This window comes from Ursus maritimus, unplaced genomic scaffold (genome assembly GCF_017311325.1).
Source record: "Ursus maritimus isolate PB19 unplaced genomic scaffold, ASM1731132v1 scaffold_12, whole genome shotgun sequence".
NCBI lineage: Eukaryota > Metazoa > Chordata > Mammalia > Carnivora > Ursidae > Ursus > Ursus maritimus.
This window is the reverse complement of record NW_024423564.1, coordinates 2,246,656-2,264,707: the sequence shown is the minus strand read 5'-3', so window position 1 is coordinate 2,264,707 and position 18,052 is coordinate 2,246,656. Positions and strand designations below refer to the sequence as shown.

General features: G+C 51.7%; 2 protein-coding genes across 2 annotated transcripts; one reads left to right on the top strand and one right to left on the bottom strand.

Moving 5' to 3' along the window:
- The first annotated feature begins 619 nt into the window (after positions 1 to 619).
- On the top strand, positions 620 to 8,849 carry ANXA9 (annexin A9). Its single transcript, XM_008695688.2, has 12 exons — positions 620 to 772; positions 954 to 1,050; positions 1,797 to 1,891; positions 2,096 to 2,209; positions 2,420 to 2,510; positions 3,707 to 3,786; positions 3,934 to 3,993; positions 4,534 to 4,618; positions 4,761 to 4,856; positions 4,940 to 4,998; positions 7,663 to 7,785; positions 8,016 to 8,849. Exons 1-12 carry the CDS (start codon positions 698 to 700, stop codon positions 8,076 to 8,078), a joined length of 1,038 nt encoding a protein of 345 aa, XP_008693910.2. The 5' UTR covers positions 620 to 697; the 3' UTR covers positions 8,079 to 8,849.
- A 103-nt stretch (positions 8,850 to 8,952) lies between these two features.
- Positions 8,953 to 17,993, bottom strand: MINDY1 (MINDY lysine 48 deubiquitinase 1). The gene is made up of 10 exons (XM_008695687.2): positions 17,392 to 17,993; positions 13,497 to 14,313; positions 13,071 to 13,128; positions 12,599 to 12,663; positions 12,033 to 12,191; positions 11,587 to 11,689; positions 11,105 to 11,247; positions 10,174 to 10,365; positions 9,713 to 9,856; positions 8,953 to 9,490 (listed from the first exon to the last, which is right to left on the bottom strand). The coding sequence occupies exons 2-10, from the start codon at positions 13,947 to 13,949 to the stop codon at positions 9,410 to 9,412; spliced, it is 1,398 nt and encodes a 465-aa protein (XP_008693909.1). The 5' UTR covers positions 13,950 to 14,313; positions 17,392 to 17,993; the 3' UTR covers positions 8,953 to 9,409.
- Between the last annotated feature and the right edge of the window lie 59 nt (positions 17,994 to 18,052).

The window sequence follows — 18,052 nt, the reverse complement described above, 5'->3', positions numbered from 1 at the left end:
GCCCTCACGGGGGAAGGGAGGAGGGAACGCTTGTGGATCCCTTGCGAGAGGGAGAAAGGAGTTTCCTTTTTCTGCTGTGAGTGCTTGCTCCCTTGTCTAGGCACCCATGCACCCGAAAGAACACATACGTCGGCCCCGGCCCCGAGAAAGTGCCTGCTGAGCGGGGAAAGGCAGGAGCAGGCCGGCAGCCTGGTGGGCAGGGGGCAGGGGCTCACTCCTGGGCTGGCACTGAAGGTGGGGAGGTGTTTTAGGAGTTGTTATCTCCCACCCCCCATACTTAACCCTGCCACATGGCCTCCCTCCCCTGCACTGCCCCAGGGTCACCTAGCCAGGCCACCGGAAGGAAAGGATGTGGATCTCAGAAGGGGGTCCTCCACCTGAGACCAAAGTTTGGGAGCCTGGGGACCTACCCTGGAGTCAGGGAGGATTTGTTTGGTGCTCATTCTAGCAACATTCCTGAACAATCCTTGCTTCCCAAGGGAGGGGCAAGAGGTGGGGAAGGTGGGAACTTCCCCTTACCCCTCCACTTGGGCTCCCAAACCTGCCAAGCAGGTCGATGTTCTTTTCTCTGCAACGTGGGAAAGGAAGGGTACGGGAGGAGGGCCTCGGGGGTCTGGGGGTCATATAGAGGCCCAAAGGGCCAGAAAATTCTCCTCAGTTGGTTCCTGTTTCCCTCCCCGAGACAGCCAGTCCTACCATGTCTGTGACCAGCAGGAAGACCAGACCATCCCTGACCCAGGAGATCCTCAGCCACCTGGGCCTGGCCGACAAGGTAGGGGCCGTGATTGTTGGAGTCACTGTTACTGTATCAGCTCCAGGGCTGTGAGAGAAGGAGGGATGGGGAAAGGGAGAGCAGGCCCTGACACCATGCCGAGGGCTGTGCTGAGGCACCGGGGCAGGTGCGTGCGAACCTGTGATGCTCCCTCCAACCCCCATCCCTCATGCTCTTACAGACTGCAGCTTGGGGAACCCTGGGCACCCTCAGGACGTTCTTGAGCTTCGGCGTGGACAAGGACGTGCAAAGGCTGCTGAGGGCCATTGCAGGCCGAGGTGAGCGCTTTTCCCTCCGCGCCCGGGGGTCCACCTTGTAGAAACCAGTCTGCAGACAAGAAGGAGCCAGGAAGGAGGAAGTGACGTTGTTCACTAAATGTTCGTGGGATGCCTTAGTTCTTGTAAGTCGAGTACCATGCTGGTGTGTCATTCCTATTCTCAGGACACCCTTGTGTGGTAAGTCTCATATCCAGTTTGCAGATGAGGAAACAGGCTTGGTGAGACAGAGAGGCTGGCCCAAGGTCACACAGCTCATAATGGCAGGGCTGGCATTCTCGTCTAAGTCTATGATCACCAAGCCATTTCTCCCCCACCGCACCAGGCCTCCTTCACCTAATTTTGGGTCAGGTTCACATGCTATTTTGGCATGTTATTTGCATCTTCTTTTTTAATTCTTTTTTTTTTTTTTTGAGAGAGTGCTCAGGAGGGGGCGGGCAGAGGGAGAGGGAGAGAATCTTAAGCAGACTGCTGCTGAGCACGGAGGAGCCCAGGACCCTGAGATCATGGGCTGAGCCTAAATCAAGAGTCGGATGCTTAACCGACTGGGCCACCCAGGCGTCCCTGCGTCTTCTTTTGAGGCCAAAGGGAAGTGGGGGTGTTGCAGCCCCTGCTGTTCACAGCCCTTTCCTAGATCTTCTTCTCTCCTCCTCCAGAGGCTTTAAGTCCAAGGAGGAAGGGGATCCCCTCCCCGTAAAGACCCTCTTGGGTTCTGCCCAGATGGTAGCCCAGCCCTCATCTTGGTTCAGGTGTGGACCATGGAGCCATCGTGGACGTGCTGACCAACAGGAGCAGGGAGCAAAGGCATCTCATCTCTCGAGCCTTCCAGGAGCGCACCCAACAGGTGAGGCCACTGACTGCCCCGGAGCAGCAGACTGGGGTGAGCAGCCCCCCTGGAAGACCGGAAGTACAGCAATAGCAGCTGGGGGGGGGGCAGGCCTGGTGCTTCTGGCCTTAGGAAAAACGAGCCAGATATTCCCAAAGCTCCCCACACATCGGGCCCACTCCATGGTCCCCGCTCCTCTGCCATGGGGACCATTTATTGTAGGACCTGCTGAAGTCCCTGCAGGCAGCACTGTCTGGTAACCTCGAGAGGATTGTGGTGGCTTTGCTGCAGCCTGCAGCTCAGCTCGATGCCCAGGAATTGAGGACGGCCTTGAAGGTACCAGGAGAGGAGGCTCGCTGGGTGTCTCAGAAGTGAGCACACCATTGAGGGGAGGAGAGGGTTGACTGACTTGCCTTTGCTCCCTCCAGAGGACCCGACTTGGCAGGGTCCCCCTTTAAACAGCCCACATTGACCCTTAGAAGGACAAGTGGTCTGCCATCCTAATGACATGGCCCAGTGTCAGAGTGGCCTCCCAATTCCTTGTAGAATTCAGGTTCGGCTGAGGATGTGGCCGTGGAAATTCTTGCCACCCGAAGCCCAGCCCAGCTGCAGGAGTGCCTGACGGTCTACAAACATAGTAAGAGCACGTAAGGAGGGAGGAAAGGGGTAGCAGGACAGCCCCCCTCTCTGGCACTCCCTACAGGCAAGTCCTCTGGGAACCTGTCTGCCCCAGCACTGTTCCCTTGGGGTCTGTCTCCCCACCCACCCTCGCCAGTTCTCAGTCTCCCCAGGGTGAGACCCAGATGTGATCATTAAAGAAAGAGAAGCAATAATTAGTTATCTTAGTCTGGAGCTCCAGAGCAGATTCCAAAGTAATGACAATGTCGGGCACTGTGACAGTCCCAAAGGTGCCCATGTCATCTTCCCAGCCCCTTCCTAATTCTGCCCTCACACTACATCCCAGGCTGAATGGAACCTTGCTGCAGCCGGAGGGTTGGGTGGGGGGGAGGTAGGGGACCTGCTCTCTAACTCATGGGTACTACCCCTCAAGCCCCTGCTTGACTGCCACATGCCTCACCCACTAACTGCTAACTGGCCTTTTCTCATCCTCATCTGAGCACCCCCCCCTTTTTTTTGCTTTCCCCAGTTTTCCTTTGATGTCCATTCTTGGCCTGTCTTAATCCCTCTCCTACCTCTCACTTCTTTTTCTCCTTTTTTTTTTTTTAAGATTTTATTTATTTGAGAGAGAGAGTAAAAGAGCACAAGCAGAGGGAGTGGGAGAGGGAGAAGCAGCCCCCCCCCCCGCGCAGGGAGCCCAACGCAGGGTTTGATCCCAGGACCCTGGGACCATGACCTGAGCCGAAGGCAGACGCCCAACCTACTGAGCCACCCAGGAACCCCTACCTCTCACTCCTTGATTCTGTTTTTCTTTTCCTTTTCTTCTTTTTCTTTTACTTCTTCCCATCCTTCCACATCGCTTCTCCTTGCCTCCAATGAGGGGGCCAGGCCCTAGCCATCTGGCCTCATGGTGCAGGTTTCCCTATCTCCCTTGACTGCCTGGCCAGCACTCGAATAACAGATGCCTCCTTCCCCTAGCAGGTTGGCTCCCCGTGGTGCATGACCCTACAGTGCATGGGTTACTGGCAGCTTAGGGATGTTTTCAGGGTGACCATGATGGCGCTTCTTCCTTACGTCCCGGGAACCAGCAGCCATTATGCTACCCCCGGCAGGACATGGCAGTGTAGGCAGGGCACAGTGGGTTGGGCATTTGACAGGGAATATCTACATTGGGAAAAATTGGGAGGCTTCAGAGAGCTCCTGAACCCAACCCAGATTTCCAGGTGGAGGCTGAGGAGGACATCAAATCCGAGACCAGCGGCATCTTGCAGGAACTGCTCCTGGCCCTGGCCAAGGTGAGGAGGACCGGCCTGCAGGGGAGGGAGGGGCTGGGAGAGAATGGGGAGAAGGCTTTGGAGGGAGGCATTTGGTTGGTTTGGGTTGGTTGTCCTGGAGATGAAAAGCTATCCTTCAAAGAGTCCTCCTGAGAGAGTTTCTTCTAGGGGGGCCGTGAGAGCTACTCTGGAATCATTGACTACAACCTGGTGGAACAGGATGTCCAGGTGAGCAGGGGCGAGGAGCTTGCCCCGCCATGCACGTAAGACGTCCTCTTCCACCCGCTCCTAGAGCCAGTGACCTATGTGTCCTCTTGTCCTCCAAACCTCTCCTTGCCTTGGGGAAGGAGTCCTCAGTGACACGTGAGGACATGAAGTGTCAGGTAGTGACCCTCTGAAGACTGTTCACTCCTTTAACCTCTGGTTGCTGAACTCACAGGAAGTGAGCTCGTCAACAACACATTCTCCTCTCAGGGGCATTTGGGTGGTGGAACCCTCCTCAGACCTTCCCTTGGAGATTAGTTAATTCCTTGAGTGCCAGGATTTCCCCAAATTTGGGAATCAAGTTGTGAGGGCAGAGCCCCTCTCTTAACCCTTACTCCTTTTTTGTTTCCTTTAACCATAAATAAAAGCAACTGCTTCACAGGTTCAGTTAAGCTTTTCCACCCTGAATCCCGTTTCCATCATCATGATGATGGATTCTGGGAACACCGCAACCATGGCTCCCCTACCCCCAACCGATGATCCTGGTTTACTCCTCCCTCCCAGGCATTAAAACAGGCTGAAGGGCCCAGCACAGAGGGCACATGGGTCCTAATCTTCACCCAGCGAAATCCTGAACACCTCGTCCGAGGTACACACAAGACTTCTTATCTTCCCAGCTTACTCTAATGATGAGTTCTGGCTGAGGAAGGTGGGGAGGGCTCATCCTTCTCTGTGATAATCAACCCTTGCTCCCGTTTATCTTTCTAACTACCTCCCACCCCCCCCACAAGTGTTCGATCAGTACCAGCGGTGTACGGGGCACGAGCTAGAGAAGACCGTCCACCACCTTTTCCACGGAGATGCCCAGGCAGCTTTGCTCAGCCTAGGTAGGGCCTGCTCAGCGCTGCGGGGTAGGGCTCTCACCTGGCATGGGAGCTGGCGCTCTCCATCTCTCCCTCTCTGCTTCCAGCCTCAGTGATCAAGAACACACCGCTGTACTTTGCTGATAAACTTCATCAAGCCCTCCAGGTGAGAGGGACGCTTCTTTTCCCTCACTTTGGAACAAAAACTGGGGGGAGATATCTTCTGGGCAAGAGAGAGGAAGTTTCTCTGCTGTTGCTAATGTCACAATCTCATATTGACTTTATAAATACATAGCAGCTCTCTTTTCCTAGGTTTGCAAATTGTCTTGTCAAGAAGAGGAGTGAGCTGCGGTTAAAGCTAACTAGTTGACTCAAAAGGGCACCTAAGCCAGAGTTTGGGCCTAATTGATGTCTACATGGCCACATATAGATGGGAATTTGCTCTGTAGGACAGTGCCATGTCCAGTTTCAGTTGTCACTAGGATAATGATGGTCATAATGCTAGCAAGAATTATGACAAGAGCCAGCATTTCTGGGGTACTCCTTGTGTCCCAGGGCCCATGCCGAGCTTGTTACGCACATTTCAATTAATCTTCATGGCCACCCTCCATCCCTGTTTTATAGATGCAAAAAACTGAGGTACAGAGAGGCTAAGTTCTTTGCCCAAGGTCGTATACAGCTAATAAATCATATAAGCTTCCTATAAAACACATTGTGCCTAATATAACATTGTGTGTTATTTCTGTTGGAATTTTAAAATAATTAAAAACCGTGCACACATAATGGTCCTACAGGACATTTACCTGCCATGCGTCAACTCCGGGTCCACAACGTAGGTGTTGGTCTGCACCACAAGCTATACCGTTAGAGGTCTAGCAGCCAGGACCACCTCTCTCCACACTGGCCGAGCTTTGTTTCACACGATCCACACTTCAGTTGGTGATTTTGGTTTGATTAATTTCATAAACAGAATCCAGTCGTTCTACTCATTGAGCTGGGTCTCCTATTAGTACAACTGTCCTCTAAAACCTATAAATAAAAGACTCACCCCCATTTTTAAGAAGGTAAAAGTAGTTATCATTTTGGTAGATGCCATAGCTTCTTGTGTATGAGCGAGCAATCATCACGCCTTGTTGGCAGCTATGCAAAAGACAGTACATATGTGCACAGATTTTATCAGCAACGGAGACTTCCATTCTGACAGTAGATTAATGTTTTACTTACCCGGTGAAGTCTGTACGACTATACTGACTGAACACTAAGACTGATTTGAAGGGTTATGTTTATCTGGCGCAATTCCCATCATAAACAAACCTGTATCCCAGCAGTAAATGATTATAATGTATTTGGATTGTAGGACCCACACTCTGGGATGTAAATGCCAGGTTTATCCTGGAAGTAGGAATCAAAAAATAATATAGGCCTATTTTTCTGAAAACTTTTTTTTCAAAAGGAAAAACTCAATCATATGCTTCTATCTTACTCTCTTATGAGAAATATGTGAGAACATAGATTGTGACGAGTCCTTATTCAGAAAAATGACCGTCAGTGAAGGCTGACTCAGGAAAATTCGGACCAATCTGACCCATACAATGAATGTTCATTAAAAGGTCTTAGGGAAGTAGGAGATGCCAAGGACGTCCTCAAGTAACAAGGCAAGAGTTATGTTCAATGGGGGTTTGCTAGAATATTCAGTTAATGAGTGCCTTGCCCCAATTCTACAACTTTGGAGTAATAAGAGTTGGAGGAAGGGGAAGAATGGATACTGGGGAGCGATCCACAATCTCTCTCACAATACAAAATGGATAATACATGAAATTTAAGATAAAGCAGCCATCAGCACTGACAGGGGTTCTGAGTCCAAATGAAATATGGCATCCTGTTGTTACTTCCTCATTTCCTTTTTTTTTTCCATGGGAATGTATGATCTGTGTAGATGCCATAAGCGTGGGTATCAGGCAGTTCTGGGAAGGGTCTCGTGAGTCAGGTAACAGGAAACGCTGGGAAAGAAGCTCTTAGGAGATTGTGACGGCGCCGGTGGCCAGCCCATGACATAAATAGGATTTTTGCAACCAATGTTTTTATTTAGAAATCTCTCATGTTAACTAACACATTTATTATAATCAGTTATAATTCGTGATTTGATATAATCAATTATAATTCATGATTTATAATTATAATTCACGTACTCTACCTCTATTATTTCTGAACCAAACCCTCCATTACCTTCTTTAACCAAAAGGCAGGAGACGTGGTGCAGGTTTAGGAGGAAGACAGTGATGCTAAGCCCCAGGGGTCCAACCAGGAGAAACTGGTGTATACAGATGGGGATGTGAGGAGGCCCTGGTAGGTCAGGCTCCGAACTGAAAGTCTCCCTCTCAGAGCCCCATCCACTCTGTTTGGGATAGGCTGGGTATATCCTCCCTGGACATTCACTAACCCGGAAGTTAAAAACTTCCTGGTTTTCATGCTGGAAATCTTTCGAGGTAGGAAGTCTTTCCTGTCCGTTTTCTGAGGAACTGCCTTTGGAGATGCCCACCACTGAGGTCTTGAGGAATGAGGCTCTAAGCTAACGGCCTCAGAGCCGGGAAAGCTGTGTGGCCGGAAGGTGAACTACCCCAGCTGCTCCCACAGAGACCCATCTTTCCTGCTGCATCACCTTCCATGAAGGGAGACAAGGATACATTTTCCTCTTAGATAATGTACACTTCTCTTTTCCCTGGACTCACACCTCGTTTTCCCCTCGAGAGTAATTTCCCATGCTGCCCAGTCTCTACTCTGTGAGACTCCTACTACCACCCTCTCCCCCTGCTGTTTCTCCCTCTACCAGGACGTCAAGCCCAATTACCGAGTCCTGATGCGCATCCTTATCTCTCGAAGTGAGACTGACCTTCTAAGCATCCGAGCTGAGTTCAAAAAGAAATTTGGCAAGTCCCTCTACTCTTCTCTCCAGGTGAGACTTGGCTGGTTCTTAACCTGGAGCCCCAGAGCTTCACGCCTCACCTCCATTCTGCCCTCCCTGCACACCACCGAGCATATTCATGCCCCGGAGAACTCATGAGTCTTGATTAATTTCGTACACAGCTCTTCACATCAGACGGTTCTGGACCAGCACCAGGGAGGAAACAGAATGCCTGGGCCATGGTGCTAGTGGGGTCTAACAATGAACTCTCTTGTCTGCAGGAGGCAGTGAAGGGGGACTGCCAGTCAGCCCTACTAGCCCTGTGCAGGGCTGAAGACATTTGAGGCCTCCCTGTCACACCGTGACATCCAAGGATCTGAGATCCCCATGTTTGGCTGAGCCTGCAGGAAGCCAGCTGGACCTCCAAATAGGATAACCCCTCACTGAGCACCACATGCTCCAGCTTCTTGTCGAGGCTACAACTGGAAGTTTCTTTGGAATCCCTTGATTTCCTCATCTCAAACAATGCCTGCACCTGGATCCCCTAGCTCTGACTTGGGTGTAGACAGCTCTTTGATGGTTTCTGCCCTACTCATCCTTCCCATACCCTGGCCAGACGTCTCCCCGACTCTTGAATTCTTTTGGCAAACTTTACTGTTGTTTGTGTTCCCCGATTGAAGTTTGGGTGGAGCCGGACGTGGGCTGGGAGGTCTTGAGGTTGGAGGCGCCTTTGATATGCACTTGCATATTCAACAGGGGTCCTGTCTGAGGCTCTAGGGCTGCAACAAGTGGCCCCCTCGAAGCCCCCCCCCCCCCATTATTCTCTTCCCCAGGAAATTTCAGGCAAAGTAACTGAGAAACAGGAGCCAGAATGAGGTCAGAAATAGAGGTAGCAAAGGACCCGAACAAGCTGCCCTCCCCTGCCTGGGAAGTCTTAGGGTAGCAGGGAGCACAACCCCCAAATGCCATCTGTCCAAAACAGGGACTTGGAAACCCACCTCCCAAATTAGATTACCACTCCCATTGAAGACCTATCAAAAACTAGTAACAAAAACAGAGAAGAAAATAAGCAGGCTTTGGTTCCCCCTGCTGGCCCTGTTAGAAATGACAGGCAAAGCCACCCTTGGGACCTCTATAACCTACCTCCCCCACCCTTTTGCATTCCTTAATTGGGTCAAATACTTAACCCCAAGTGCTGCAGGGCAAGGCAAACAGATCTCAGGAAACAAGTTTTATTTCCAAACCCCTAGGAAAGCATTACAAATAATGGAGATAGAAACCCAAACCAAACCCTGAAACAACTGGCCAGCAGGATCGCCAAGACGACCCAGCCAGTTGCGGGGGTGGAAGTAGGGGAGATGCATTCTAGATGGGGACCTCACCCTGGAGCCTGAGTCCGTGTATGAGTGTGACTATTCCGGAGAAGGAGAGCTGGGACCCCGAAATCCTCACCCCACCAACCCCAGTGTTGCCCTGATGACTGGGAGGCAGAGAAGGTGGCAGCACATGTGGGCGGGATGTTACCAAGTCCGACCTTGGCGTTTACTGCCTGCTCTGATCCCCCACAGTCCATAAATAAGTTACCCTGCGTATGTCAGGGCTTGAGCTGGGGGAGCAGGCAGGATAGCCATCGCCTCCGAAGGAAGAGGCAGGGCAGCCCCAGCACTGGGCAACGCTACAGGAGGACACAGTCTGACTCTTGTTTGGGCCTCTGCCGACGCTCTCCGACTGGGCGTCCAGACGTGGCTCCTCTCCCCTGTATGGGATTTAACAGTGGGTCACTCGCCAGCCTGGACAGAGGTTCCAGATGGACACAGGGGCAGGATCTGGAGGGGCGGTGGGGAAAGAAGATGGGACCCAGGGGACAGGAGCACCCGGGCATTACAACACCGAGTGTCTGCCCCGGGCGGAGCGTGGCGGAGCTCTGGCCCGTGGGAAGGGGAAGGCCCCCCGATCAGCTGGGGGGAGGCCCGCTCACCTGCGGGGAGGTCCGCGCCTGCGCAGGCTGCACTGCTTGTTGCTGCTGGTACTCCTCCTGCTGCAGCTGCTGGGCCAGCTCCAAGTCGCTAAGACCCAACGTGGCCTGCGGCTGCTGCTGCAGGGACAGGGCAATCAGGTAGTCCTAGAGAGAGGCCGACAGAACAGGAGTGGTGAGGTCGCTGGGGCCTGGGGGACACTCAGGCTGGCTTTAGGTTTCCAAACCCATTTTTCTTCTTCGGATTCATCAGCTTTTCCTCCAGAGCAAAACCCACAGCCAAGTACGTTCTGTGTGGTGACCGAGAACACACTCCAAGCACGGAGGTGGTCCGGAGGTGACAGGAAGAGGGCACAGGTGTCGCGTGTCATGACGTCTACACGAGGAAACGCGTGCTCCTCGCCTACATCGAGGAGCTGGTTAGCAGACGGGCTCTCCGCACCCTTCCCAAAGAGCCCACACACCTGGTCTACCTGCCGCCGCTTTTCGGGGGAGCCGCTCCCACCTCCGGCTCCAGGCCCCTTGCCGAGGGAATGACTCAGGTGGAAGTCAGAGTCGCAGAAGCAGCTGTCTCCATCCACGTTGTGCAGGCTCTCCCACACCACCTGCTCCTCCTGCAGGAAGCCCTGGTCGGTGACCAGTAGGTACAAGTGGCTCTGCAGAGAAGAGGACGAAGTTCGTGGCGGGATAGCTGGCCCCGCGGCGCTCTGCTGCCAGAGGTGAGCTGAGGCTCGGAGACCGTCTGAATCGTCTAGTGTGCCAGCTAGAGCGTGTCCGTGGGAGCACACGCGTCTCTTACAGTTGTGGGGAGAGGGCCGGGATGTCTGCTCTACGGTCAGCTGGGTGTGAGCATGGCAGTCACTGTGGTCAAGTGTGAGTCCTCGGGGCTGGGGTCCCACACAAGATGCTGCTTCCTGCCCTACTTCTCGTGGGTCTCTGGGCTCGCTTGGTGGCTATGAGGATAAATCCCTTTGAGAGCCAAAGACCTTTCCCTCTTCCATTTAATTCCATTCCCTTCCTGGGAGAGGACTTTACTTTCCTGTCCCACTGAGGGCAGGCTGATTCCTTAAGGCTTGCTCTGGCCAATGAGAAGGTAGCAGAAATGACTGGTGTCATCTCTAGGTAGGAGCATTAAAAGCGCGTGCATGGTGTCCCTCTCTGGGTCCCAGAGTGAAGATGATGTGGGACAGAATGGCAGCCAATCTGCAATGACCATCCAGCATGAGAAATAAACCTCGGCTGTGATAAAGCGCAGGGATTTTCAGGGTCATTTGTCACCTGGACTTAATCTACCCTATCCTGCCTGACACACTGACCCGCAAGCAAAAACCACGAGGAAGGGATAGCAACGCCCGCTCTCCCCCCCGCCCCCCGCCATCTCCAAAGCCTCATCACCTTGTGCTTAGTCATGGTGCTAAAGTGGTTGTTTCGGAAAAAGACGCTAAGTTCACCCTCCTTGGCAGCGGCCGTGAGCTCACACAGTCCGTGGTAGGTCAGCTGTGCTGCGGAGGTCTCCAGGAACTGCTCTGCGATCAGGCCTGTCGGAAGAGCACAAATCGGGCCACGAGGGCTTGGCTTCAGTCCAAGGTCCACAACAGGAAGAAGGATCACCCAGTCCCTGTGAGGAGCCCGCAGGATGGTTCTGAGACCCCCCGAAGCCTGGCTGTACTCATTCATCCAACAAGAGTGACTGAGCGGCTGCCTTGCGCCAGGCGCGGCTCCAGGTCCTAAACACAACAGCCAGTTCCCCAAACTCTCGCTCGTGGGGTTTCCGTTCTAGGGGGATGTGGTGGGGGGAGACAGACGGTAAGCAATAAACCGAAGCAGCCACCATTCCCTCCACGTAAGACCCACGGGAGAGAAAGCAGGGCTGTCACCTTCTGTCACAAGGTTGGTGTCGCTCGAGTGCTTGCAGGTAATGATCTTCTCCACCAGCTGGTTGTAACTCAGTTTCCCAACCGCACTCACGGCCTCAGGACTCTGCATGGGCAGTGGGGTGGGGTGGCACCAACACAATGAAGATCTTTTTAGGAAGGAAATGAAGCACGCCCACAGGACTGCAACCCTATAACCAAAGGTTCCTGAAACTTTCCATCTCTGAAGAGCTGACCTTTTTGCACATATGGTTTGCCTGTATTTGAATGTTACCTCTCCCCCCAAAAAGGTTAAAATTCAAGGAATTCTGTACTGAGTCCAGCCTCTAAAGCCTATTCCCTTTCCAAGCCAATCTAATCCCTAACTCCCTAACACCCACCCCACAAAATATTGCTTGTCTGTCAGTTTGAGCTGGAGAAAAGTCTCATTTGGGCCACCCCGCCCTCACCTGTGGGTCAACAAGCCAACCATGGTACAGAGGTATGCCCAGGAGGTCAAAGATGCTGCACTCAGGAGTGTACTCAAAATCAGAGACCCCCGTGAATCGCACGTTGACATCCAGACCCGTGGCCAGTTTAGGCAACACTGTCATTGCGTCGTCCACATTCTGGGGTTAGAAAAGGAAATGCTGCCTTTATCACATCAACACGTTATACGTCTTCAACTTACACAAGGTTATATGTCAGTATAGTCTAATAGAGCTGGGGAGAAAAAAGAAAATGATGGCTACTCTAGCCTCCCCTCCCCTGACTCCTGGCTCCAGATATAAAAAATTAATCCTGTTGCTTTTCTTCCCTGGTTCTCTTACAGGCCACTCCATTCCTCCCTTGCCTCAACCCTTCTTCATCTTATATAAAGGAACATATTTTCTAGGACAGAGATCTACCCTCCTCCTGCAGAAGGAAATCGTCGTTCAAGGGCCCTTCCTGAGAAGCAGAAGAACGGCTTCTCTTCATAGCCTAGGTGTCCCCTGACAAACCGGCAAACTCCTGTGCCCCCAGACCTTTGCCTCACCTGCTGAAAATTAAGCTGAAGTCCCTCTGACTTCTCCTGGGGCTTGATGGACAGGAGGCAGTCTCCTACAAGACAGGACCCCTCATCAGCTTACCCCAATTGTGCCAAAAGCTGCTTCCTCTTCTCCTGGAGAATGGTCACAGACCACAGACTTTCAGAGCTGGAAAGAGCCTTAGAATCTAACCCAGACCTTTCCTTCTCAGAGGAAGAAATACACTCACGAAGGTGAAGGGCCCACCCAAGGTCACATTGAAAGCTCAGGGCAGAAGTAGGGTTACAATCCCCGACTCCTGACACCTTGATTTTTGCTTTTCATTCCCCAGCCTTGCAGAGAAGCCCTGTAGACCTTCACCCTCCTTGCCACATCAGAGCCCCAAAAGGGAAGTCCCTCAATATTCTGATTTCTGGCTGAGTGGAAAGTGTAAGCTCTCGAACCTTCTGTGTAATTCCTCTCCAAGGCCTAATCACTCACCAAGATGGGCCATGAGCTCATCTGATGTGATCACTTCCTTCTGAGGGGGCAGCTTCACCTGGAGGCAGAAGGGGTGACCAAAGGGTTAGCCATGTGTACATCTTCCTCCACAGAGCACTGAAGGAGAAGTACATAGAAGGATGGGGGGAGGGGGAGGGCGTGGTGGGAAAGAAGGCTTGCAACTGCAGTGAGGGAATGAATGTGAAGTATTGTGAGACATTCGCACTTGCTAGACAGTAGAAGATACAAGAGTAGGACACAGAATTGTTTTGTTTTGTCTTATCTCACTTGTTCAAGCAGGAGAAATACAGAGAATAATCTGGAAAGTTTTGCCTGGTCTGAGAACAGCAGGATATTCAAGGAGGTGGGTCAGGGAAGAGGGCTCTCCTCAGCAATTTCTGAGCCCTCATCCAAACTCCCTCTTACCTTCCACTGAAGAAAGAGGATGTTCATGATGGCAAGGAGAGGGCAGGGGCCGTTAGTGCTCTGGGTGATGATGGGTGTCCGTTCTCCCTTCCAAGGGATCCACTTCACACAGTAGAAATCTAGCTCAGGCTGTCGGGCCCTGGCGGGCAGGGGGAGCTCCTGGGACCTGGAGCAGGCCCCCACTGTCTCTACCTCAGGCTGTGCCCCGTGGGCTGGCCCCAGTTGGTTTGAACTCACATCAGGTGGAGGGGACTCCAGGTTATCCTGGCCCTCAGCCGGCAGTGAAGCCTGGTCTGCTGGCTCCTGTTCTCCAGCTGCCCCATCAGCAGCTGCAGCACCCCTGTCCTGGGGGTGCTCATCTGGTTGTGACAGGACCTCACGGTTCTCAGGGCTGACTGCTTCTGGAATCTTGGCCTCACTAGAGGCTGGAAGCTCAGCTTGATGGTGTTCCATGGTCAGAAGAGGTCAACTGCGGGGCACCAAAGGACTTTCCTGCCCTCAGGCAGTTGCCTAATCTAGGCTTGGTATGTAACAAAGAGACCAATCCAGTAAGAAGGAAGTCATTGGGCTGGAAAGCACATGGACCCAGAAAAGTCTTATTAAAGGACTCCAGTATGGAAGGCTAGATAGCGTCTACACAGTCACTGCTGGCTACAGGGAGGGCATGTCTTTCTCAGATGGGTAAAAAGGGCCGCAGCCTGAGCTCTTTTCACCTCTCCCTTGCTGTGGCCACATGGGACCGATGAGGGTACAGGGCTTTCAGGTTGAGAGGAAGGATTCTGGTGGGATTGAAGTCATTGGATGGAGTCAGCCTTCCCTGAAATGATAAGGACAAGGAATGGAAAAAAGGTGGAGGGAAAGGGAAAGTAAAAGGAGAAAGAAAGGAAAAAGACAGAGAAAGAAATGTTAATGTTGACCCTTGAACAACGGGGTTTAAACTGCACGGTTCCGCTATAGGCGGATTGTTTCTGTAAATATATGAACAGTACTGTAAATGTATTTTCCTTATGATTTCCTTGTTTTGTATAGTTGACACACAACTTACATTAGTTTTAGGTGTATTCCTTATGATTTTCTTAATAATCTTTCCTTTTCTCTAGCTTCCTTTATTGTAAGAATACAGTATAGAATACACATAGCATACGAAATAGGTGTCCATTGACCGTCCATGTTTTTGGTGAGGCTTCCAGTCAACAGTAGGCGATTAGCTCAGTCTGGGGGGAGTCAAAAGTTACACGTGGATTTTCAACTGTATGAATGGGCAGTTACCTAACCCCTGTGTTGTTCAAGGGCCAGCTCTACTAATGGTTATTACTACAGTCATCTTCAGCTCAGCCTGTAACAATCATCACGTTGGTAACCGCCACCATAGCCACGACGGTGGCCACTCCTCCGCCCTACACCAAACCCCGCCCCCCGGCTGTTCACGGACCGCCCAGAGCCCACGCAGGTATTCTCAGGGTTACCTCTTCTCCGCTCCACTCCAAGGGCGAAAAGATTAAGTCACAGAGTGCTTGGGGTGAAGAGTGGAGATACAGACAGACGGTATCATGTCCCAAAAGATAAAACACCAGTGAGAAAGAAGTCTTTCTCCTCAAAGGACTCTCCTGAGCTTTACACAATCCCAAACCACAGCAAAAAGGTTTTGGGAGGGGCTTCCTGTAGGCCCAGGAGAGGAAATGTAGGCCTTGGGGATTTGAATCAGAGACTGGTTCTGTAAGTCACTTCAGCACAAAAACCACTCCCCCGACAAATTCTGTCACTAGGAAACTCTTGACAGCGGGAGTTGAGGTAGCAACTTCTCTTCAGTTCCTCTCTGCTCCCCGAATAACCTAAACCCAGAGATACTCTCTCGCTCACTCTTTATACAGAAGGTGACAATGCTGATTATTGATTTATGTAAGAAATACTCGCTCACGGGGCGCCAGGGTGGCTCAGTTGGTCGGGCTGCCTACTCTTGATGGTGGACTCAGTTTCGGCTCAGGTCATGATCTCGGGGTTGTGAGATCGAGCCCTGTGTGTCATGGCTTCACGCTCAGGGGGGAGGCTGCTTGGAGATTCTCTTGAGTTCTCTCTCTCTCTCTCTCAAATAAATAAGAAAATCTTAAAAAAAAAAAAAGAAAAGAAAGAAAAGAAATACTCCCTCGTGATGAGCACTGGGTGATGTATGAAGTATTGAATCGCTATACTGAAACTAATATAACACTATATGTTAACTGGAATTAAAATAAAATATTTATTTATTTATTTATTTATTTATTAAGATTTTATTTAATTATTTGACAGAGAGGCAGCGAGAGAGGGAACACAAGCAGGGGGAGTGGGAGAGGGAGAAGCAGGCTTCCTGCTGAGCCAGGAACCCGATGCGGGGCTTGGTCCCAGAACGCTGGGATCACGACCCGAGCAAAGGCAGACGCTTAATGACTGCGCTACCCAGGCGCCCCTAAAATAAAAACTTAAAAAAAAAAAGAAAAGGAAATACATCCTCTACATTCATCTAACTACCTCCGCGTGTGTTCTGTCTATTCCCACCCAGGTCATCTTAGATGTAAACCCTGGACCTGTTTAACCTGTTCTCTATCAGCACTAAGCATCGAGTCCAGCACAGACATTTAATTAAGGTTGTGGATAGCAAACAATACAAAACCATAAACCCTGTCCCCTGGAGAACATCTTCCTTCAACCTCCTAGCTCCCCTCTCCCTCTCACTTGGGGCAAGAAAAGGAGAGAAATTAGACTTGTCAGAAATCTTGTCTTTTCTCCAGCTCCCTCCTAACCTGACACTATGCTTCTTTCTCGTAAAGTGGCAGGAATTCAGGACTGCGTTAAGGCCTGGGAGATGAAGTTGAAAGACAGAAAAGTTACCAAAAGAAGCCTGGTCACCCAAATCGATCCTCCTTCTGCTTCAAATATAATTTCTGCTCGCTGCATCGCATTTACATGTTGTTCATTCCGAATCAGAATAGCAAAAAGGTCCTGCGCACCTTACACTTTGTTCCCTCTCTTGTCTTTCCCCTTCCCTCCCAGATGACAGTTAGGGCGAGCCTTGGAAGCAGAAACCAGAGCCCGAGGAAGTTAGAGGAGCTTGGAGAAAAGCAGTGTTCATTTCTTCTCTTTTCTGTCCCATGATAGAAATGATCAAGAATTAAGCAGGGGTTGGGTGGCTAGCTGGGGAAGGGGATGAGCCCAAAGGAACCAGGTGCTGGAAACTGGAGGAAGCTGGGTCTCTGGAGAAACCGGGCAAAGCTGAGTGGGCTAAGTCTTAAGAGATGGAATGGAGGATGTCCACTCCACAAGGTGACTCCTGGTGGGGTGGGCACCAGTATGTCAGAGCAGGAAAGGATGAGGGGGAGGGCACTCACACAAATCCGGATTTCATTCTTTTCCTCTTCTTTTCTCAAGTCCCACGCATTCTCTCCTGCTGGAATTATCCTCTGGCGGTGGGTGAGGAGTTAAAATAGCCCTGGCCCCTCCCTCGCAGCAGCAGTAAATAGCCAAAAGTTGGAAGAAGCATATAAAATGGGCGGGTAGCTTCAATAACACACGCACACCCCCAGGAACTTTCCCACTGCAATCTCCCTCTCAGTCTGGCCCAAATCTTCATGCAACTACGGGTTTAAAATTTTGCCCCCAAGTAAGTCAACCACCCCTACCATGCCCTGTCTATTTGCTTGCAAGCGAGAGGGGGAAGTTTTCATCAAACCAAGGAAATGAAGGGACCAAGCTCGTCCCTTTTACAAGCTCGTGCCTCCTGCCTTAGCTCCTCTCAAAATCCAGACTTGTAGAGACCAAAAGTGGAGGGACATTCCATGTCACCTCCCCAGAGCTGCAGAGGAAAAAGAGAACTGGGTGGGGTGGGGGGGGGTAAAGGAAATGGTTAAAACAAAGTTTTTACCTTAAAGAAGTGGGTGCTGTTCCAGGACTAAGAACCAGGGTCCAGCCGTGGCAGTTCGGTGAGGAAGGTGGCTACAGTGACCCCAGCTGCCACAGCCCCAGCTGCCTTCCAGCTGTCAGGGCCAGAGCTTGTCCAGGTCTACACAGGTTTACGAGCGGCTGTCCCGGCTTGCTCGTGGCCACTTCCGGACTCACGCCCACGACTGGGGTCACCAGAGGAGGGTGGGGGCAGGCAGGAGTGCAGCCCAGGTGCTCCCAGGTCGCTCAGAGCGTCTGCAGGTTTCCTGAGTTGCCGAGTCTAGGGCGTGCGCTCCAGGCCCGGACTACAAGCTGGTTTCCAAAGGAAGTTTGTGGTTTTTCTTCTTTCTTTCTTTCTTTTTTTCCCATCGGGACAAAGAAAAATTAGTCAAGGACAAGCTCCCTGGAGGAGGAGGGGCTTGCCCAGCACTGGAGAATTTCCATCAGGGCTTTCTGACCTGGTCAGCAGCTTGCTGATCAGTAGCGAGGGAGAGAGAAACAAGAAGAGAAAAACAACAGACCCTTTCTCTTCCCTCTGCCTGCCGCGGGAAGGGACGGAGCGCTTGTGCCTCTCTGGTGAGAACAGGGAAGAGCAAGTGCCCTTTGCTGAGCGCGGGGAGGAGCAGGACTGGACAGCAGCGGCT

Excerpts from the sequence above, each read along its gene's own strand:
- ANXA9 (XM_008695688.2), top strand. The coding sequence starts at position 698 with ATGTCTGTGACCAGCAGGAAGACCAGACCATCCCTGACCCAGGAGATC. Across the intron at positions 3,994-4,533 it reads TGGTGGAACAGGATGTCCAG|GCATTAAAACAGGCTGAAGG; the intron begins GTGAGCAGGGGC and ends CCTCCCTCCCAG. Across the intron at positions 7,786-8,015 it reads CCCTCTACTCTTCTCTCCAG|GAGGCAGTGAAGGGGGACTG; the intron begins GTGAGACTTGGC and ends TCTTGTCTGCAG.
- MINDY1 (XM_008695687.2), bottom strand. The coding sequence starts at position 13,949 with ATGGAACACCATCAAGCTGAGCTTCCAGCCTCTAGTGAGGCCAAGATT. Across the intron at positions 12,664-13,070 it reads TGAGCTCATGGCCCATCTTG|GAGACTGCCTCCTGTCCATC; the intron begins GTGAGTGATTAG and ends CCTGTCTTGTAG. Across the intron at positions 10,366-11,104 it reads GCACCATGACTAAGCACAAG|AGCCACTTGTACCTACTGGT; the intron begins GTGATGAGGCTT and ends TCTTCTCTGCAG.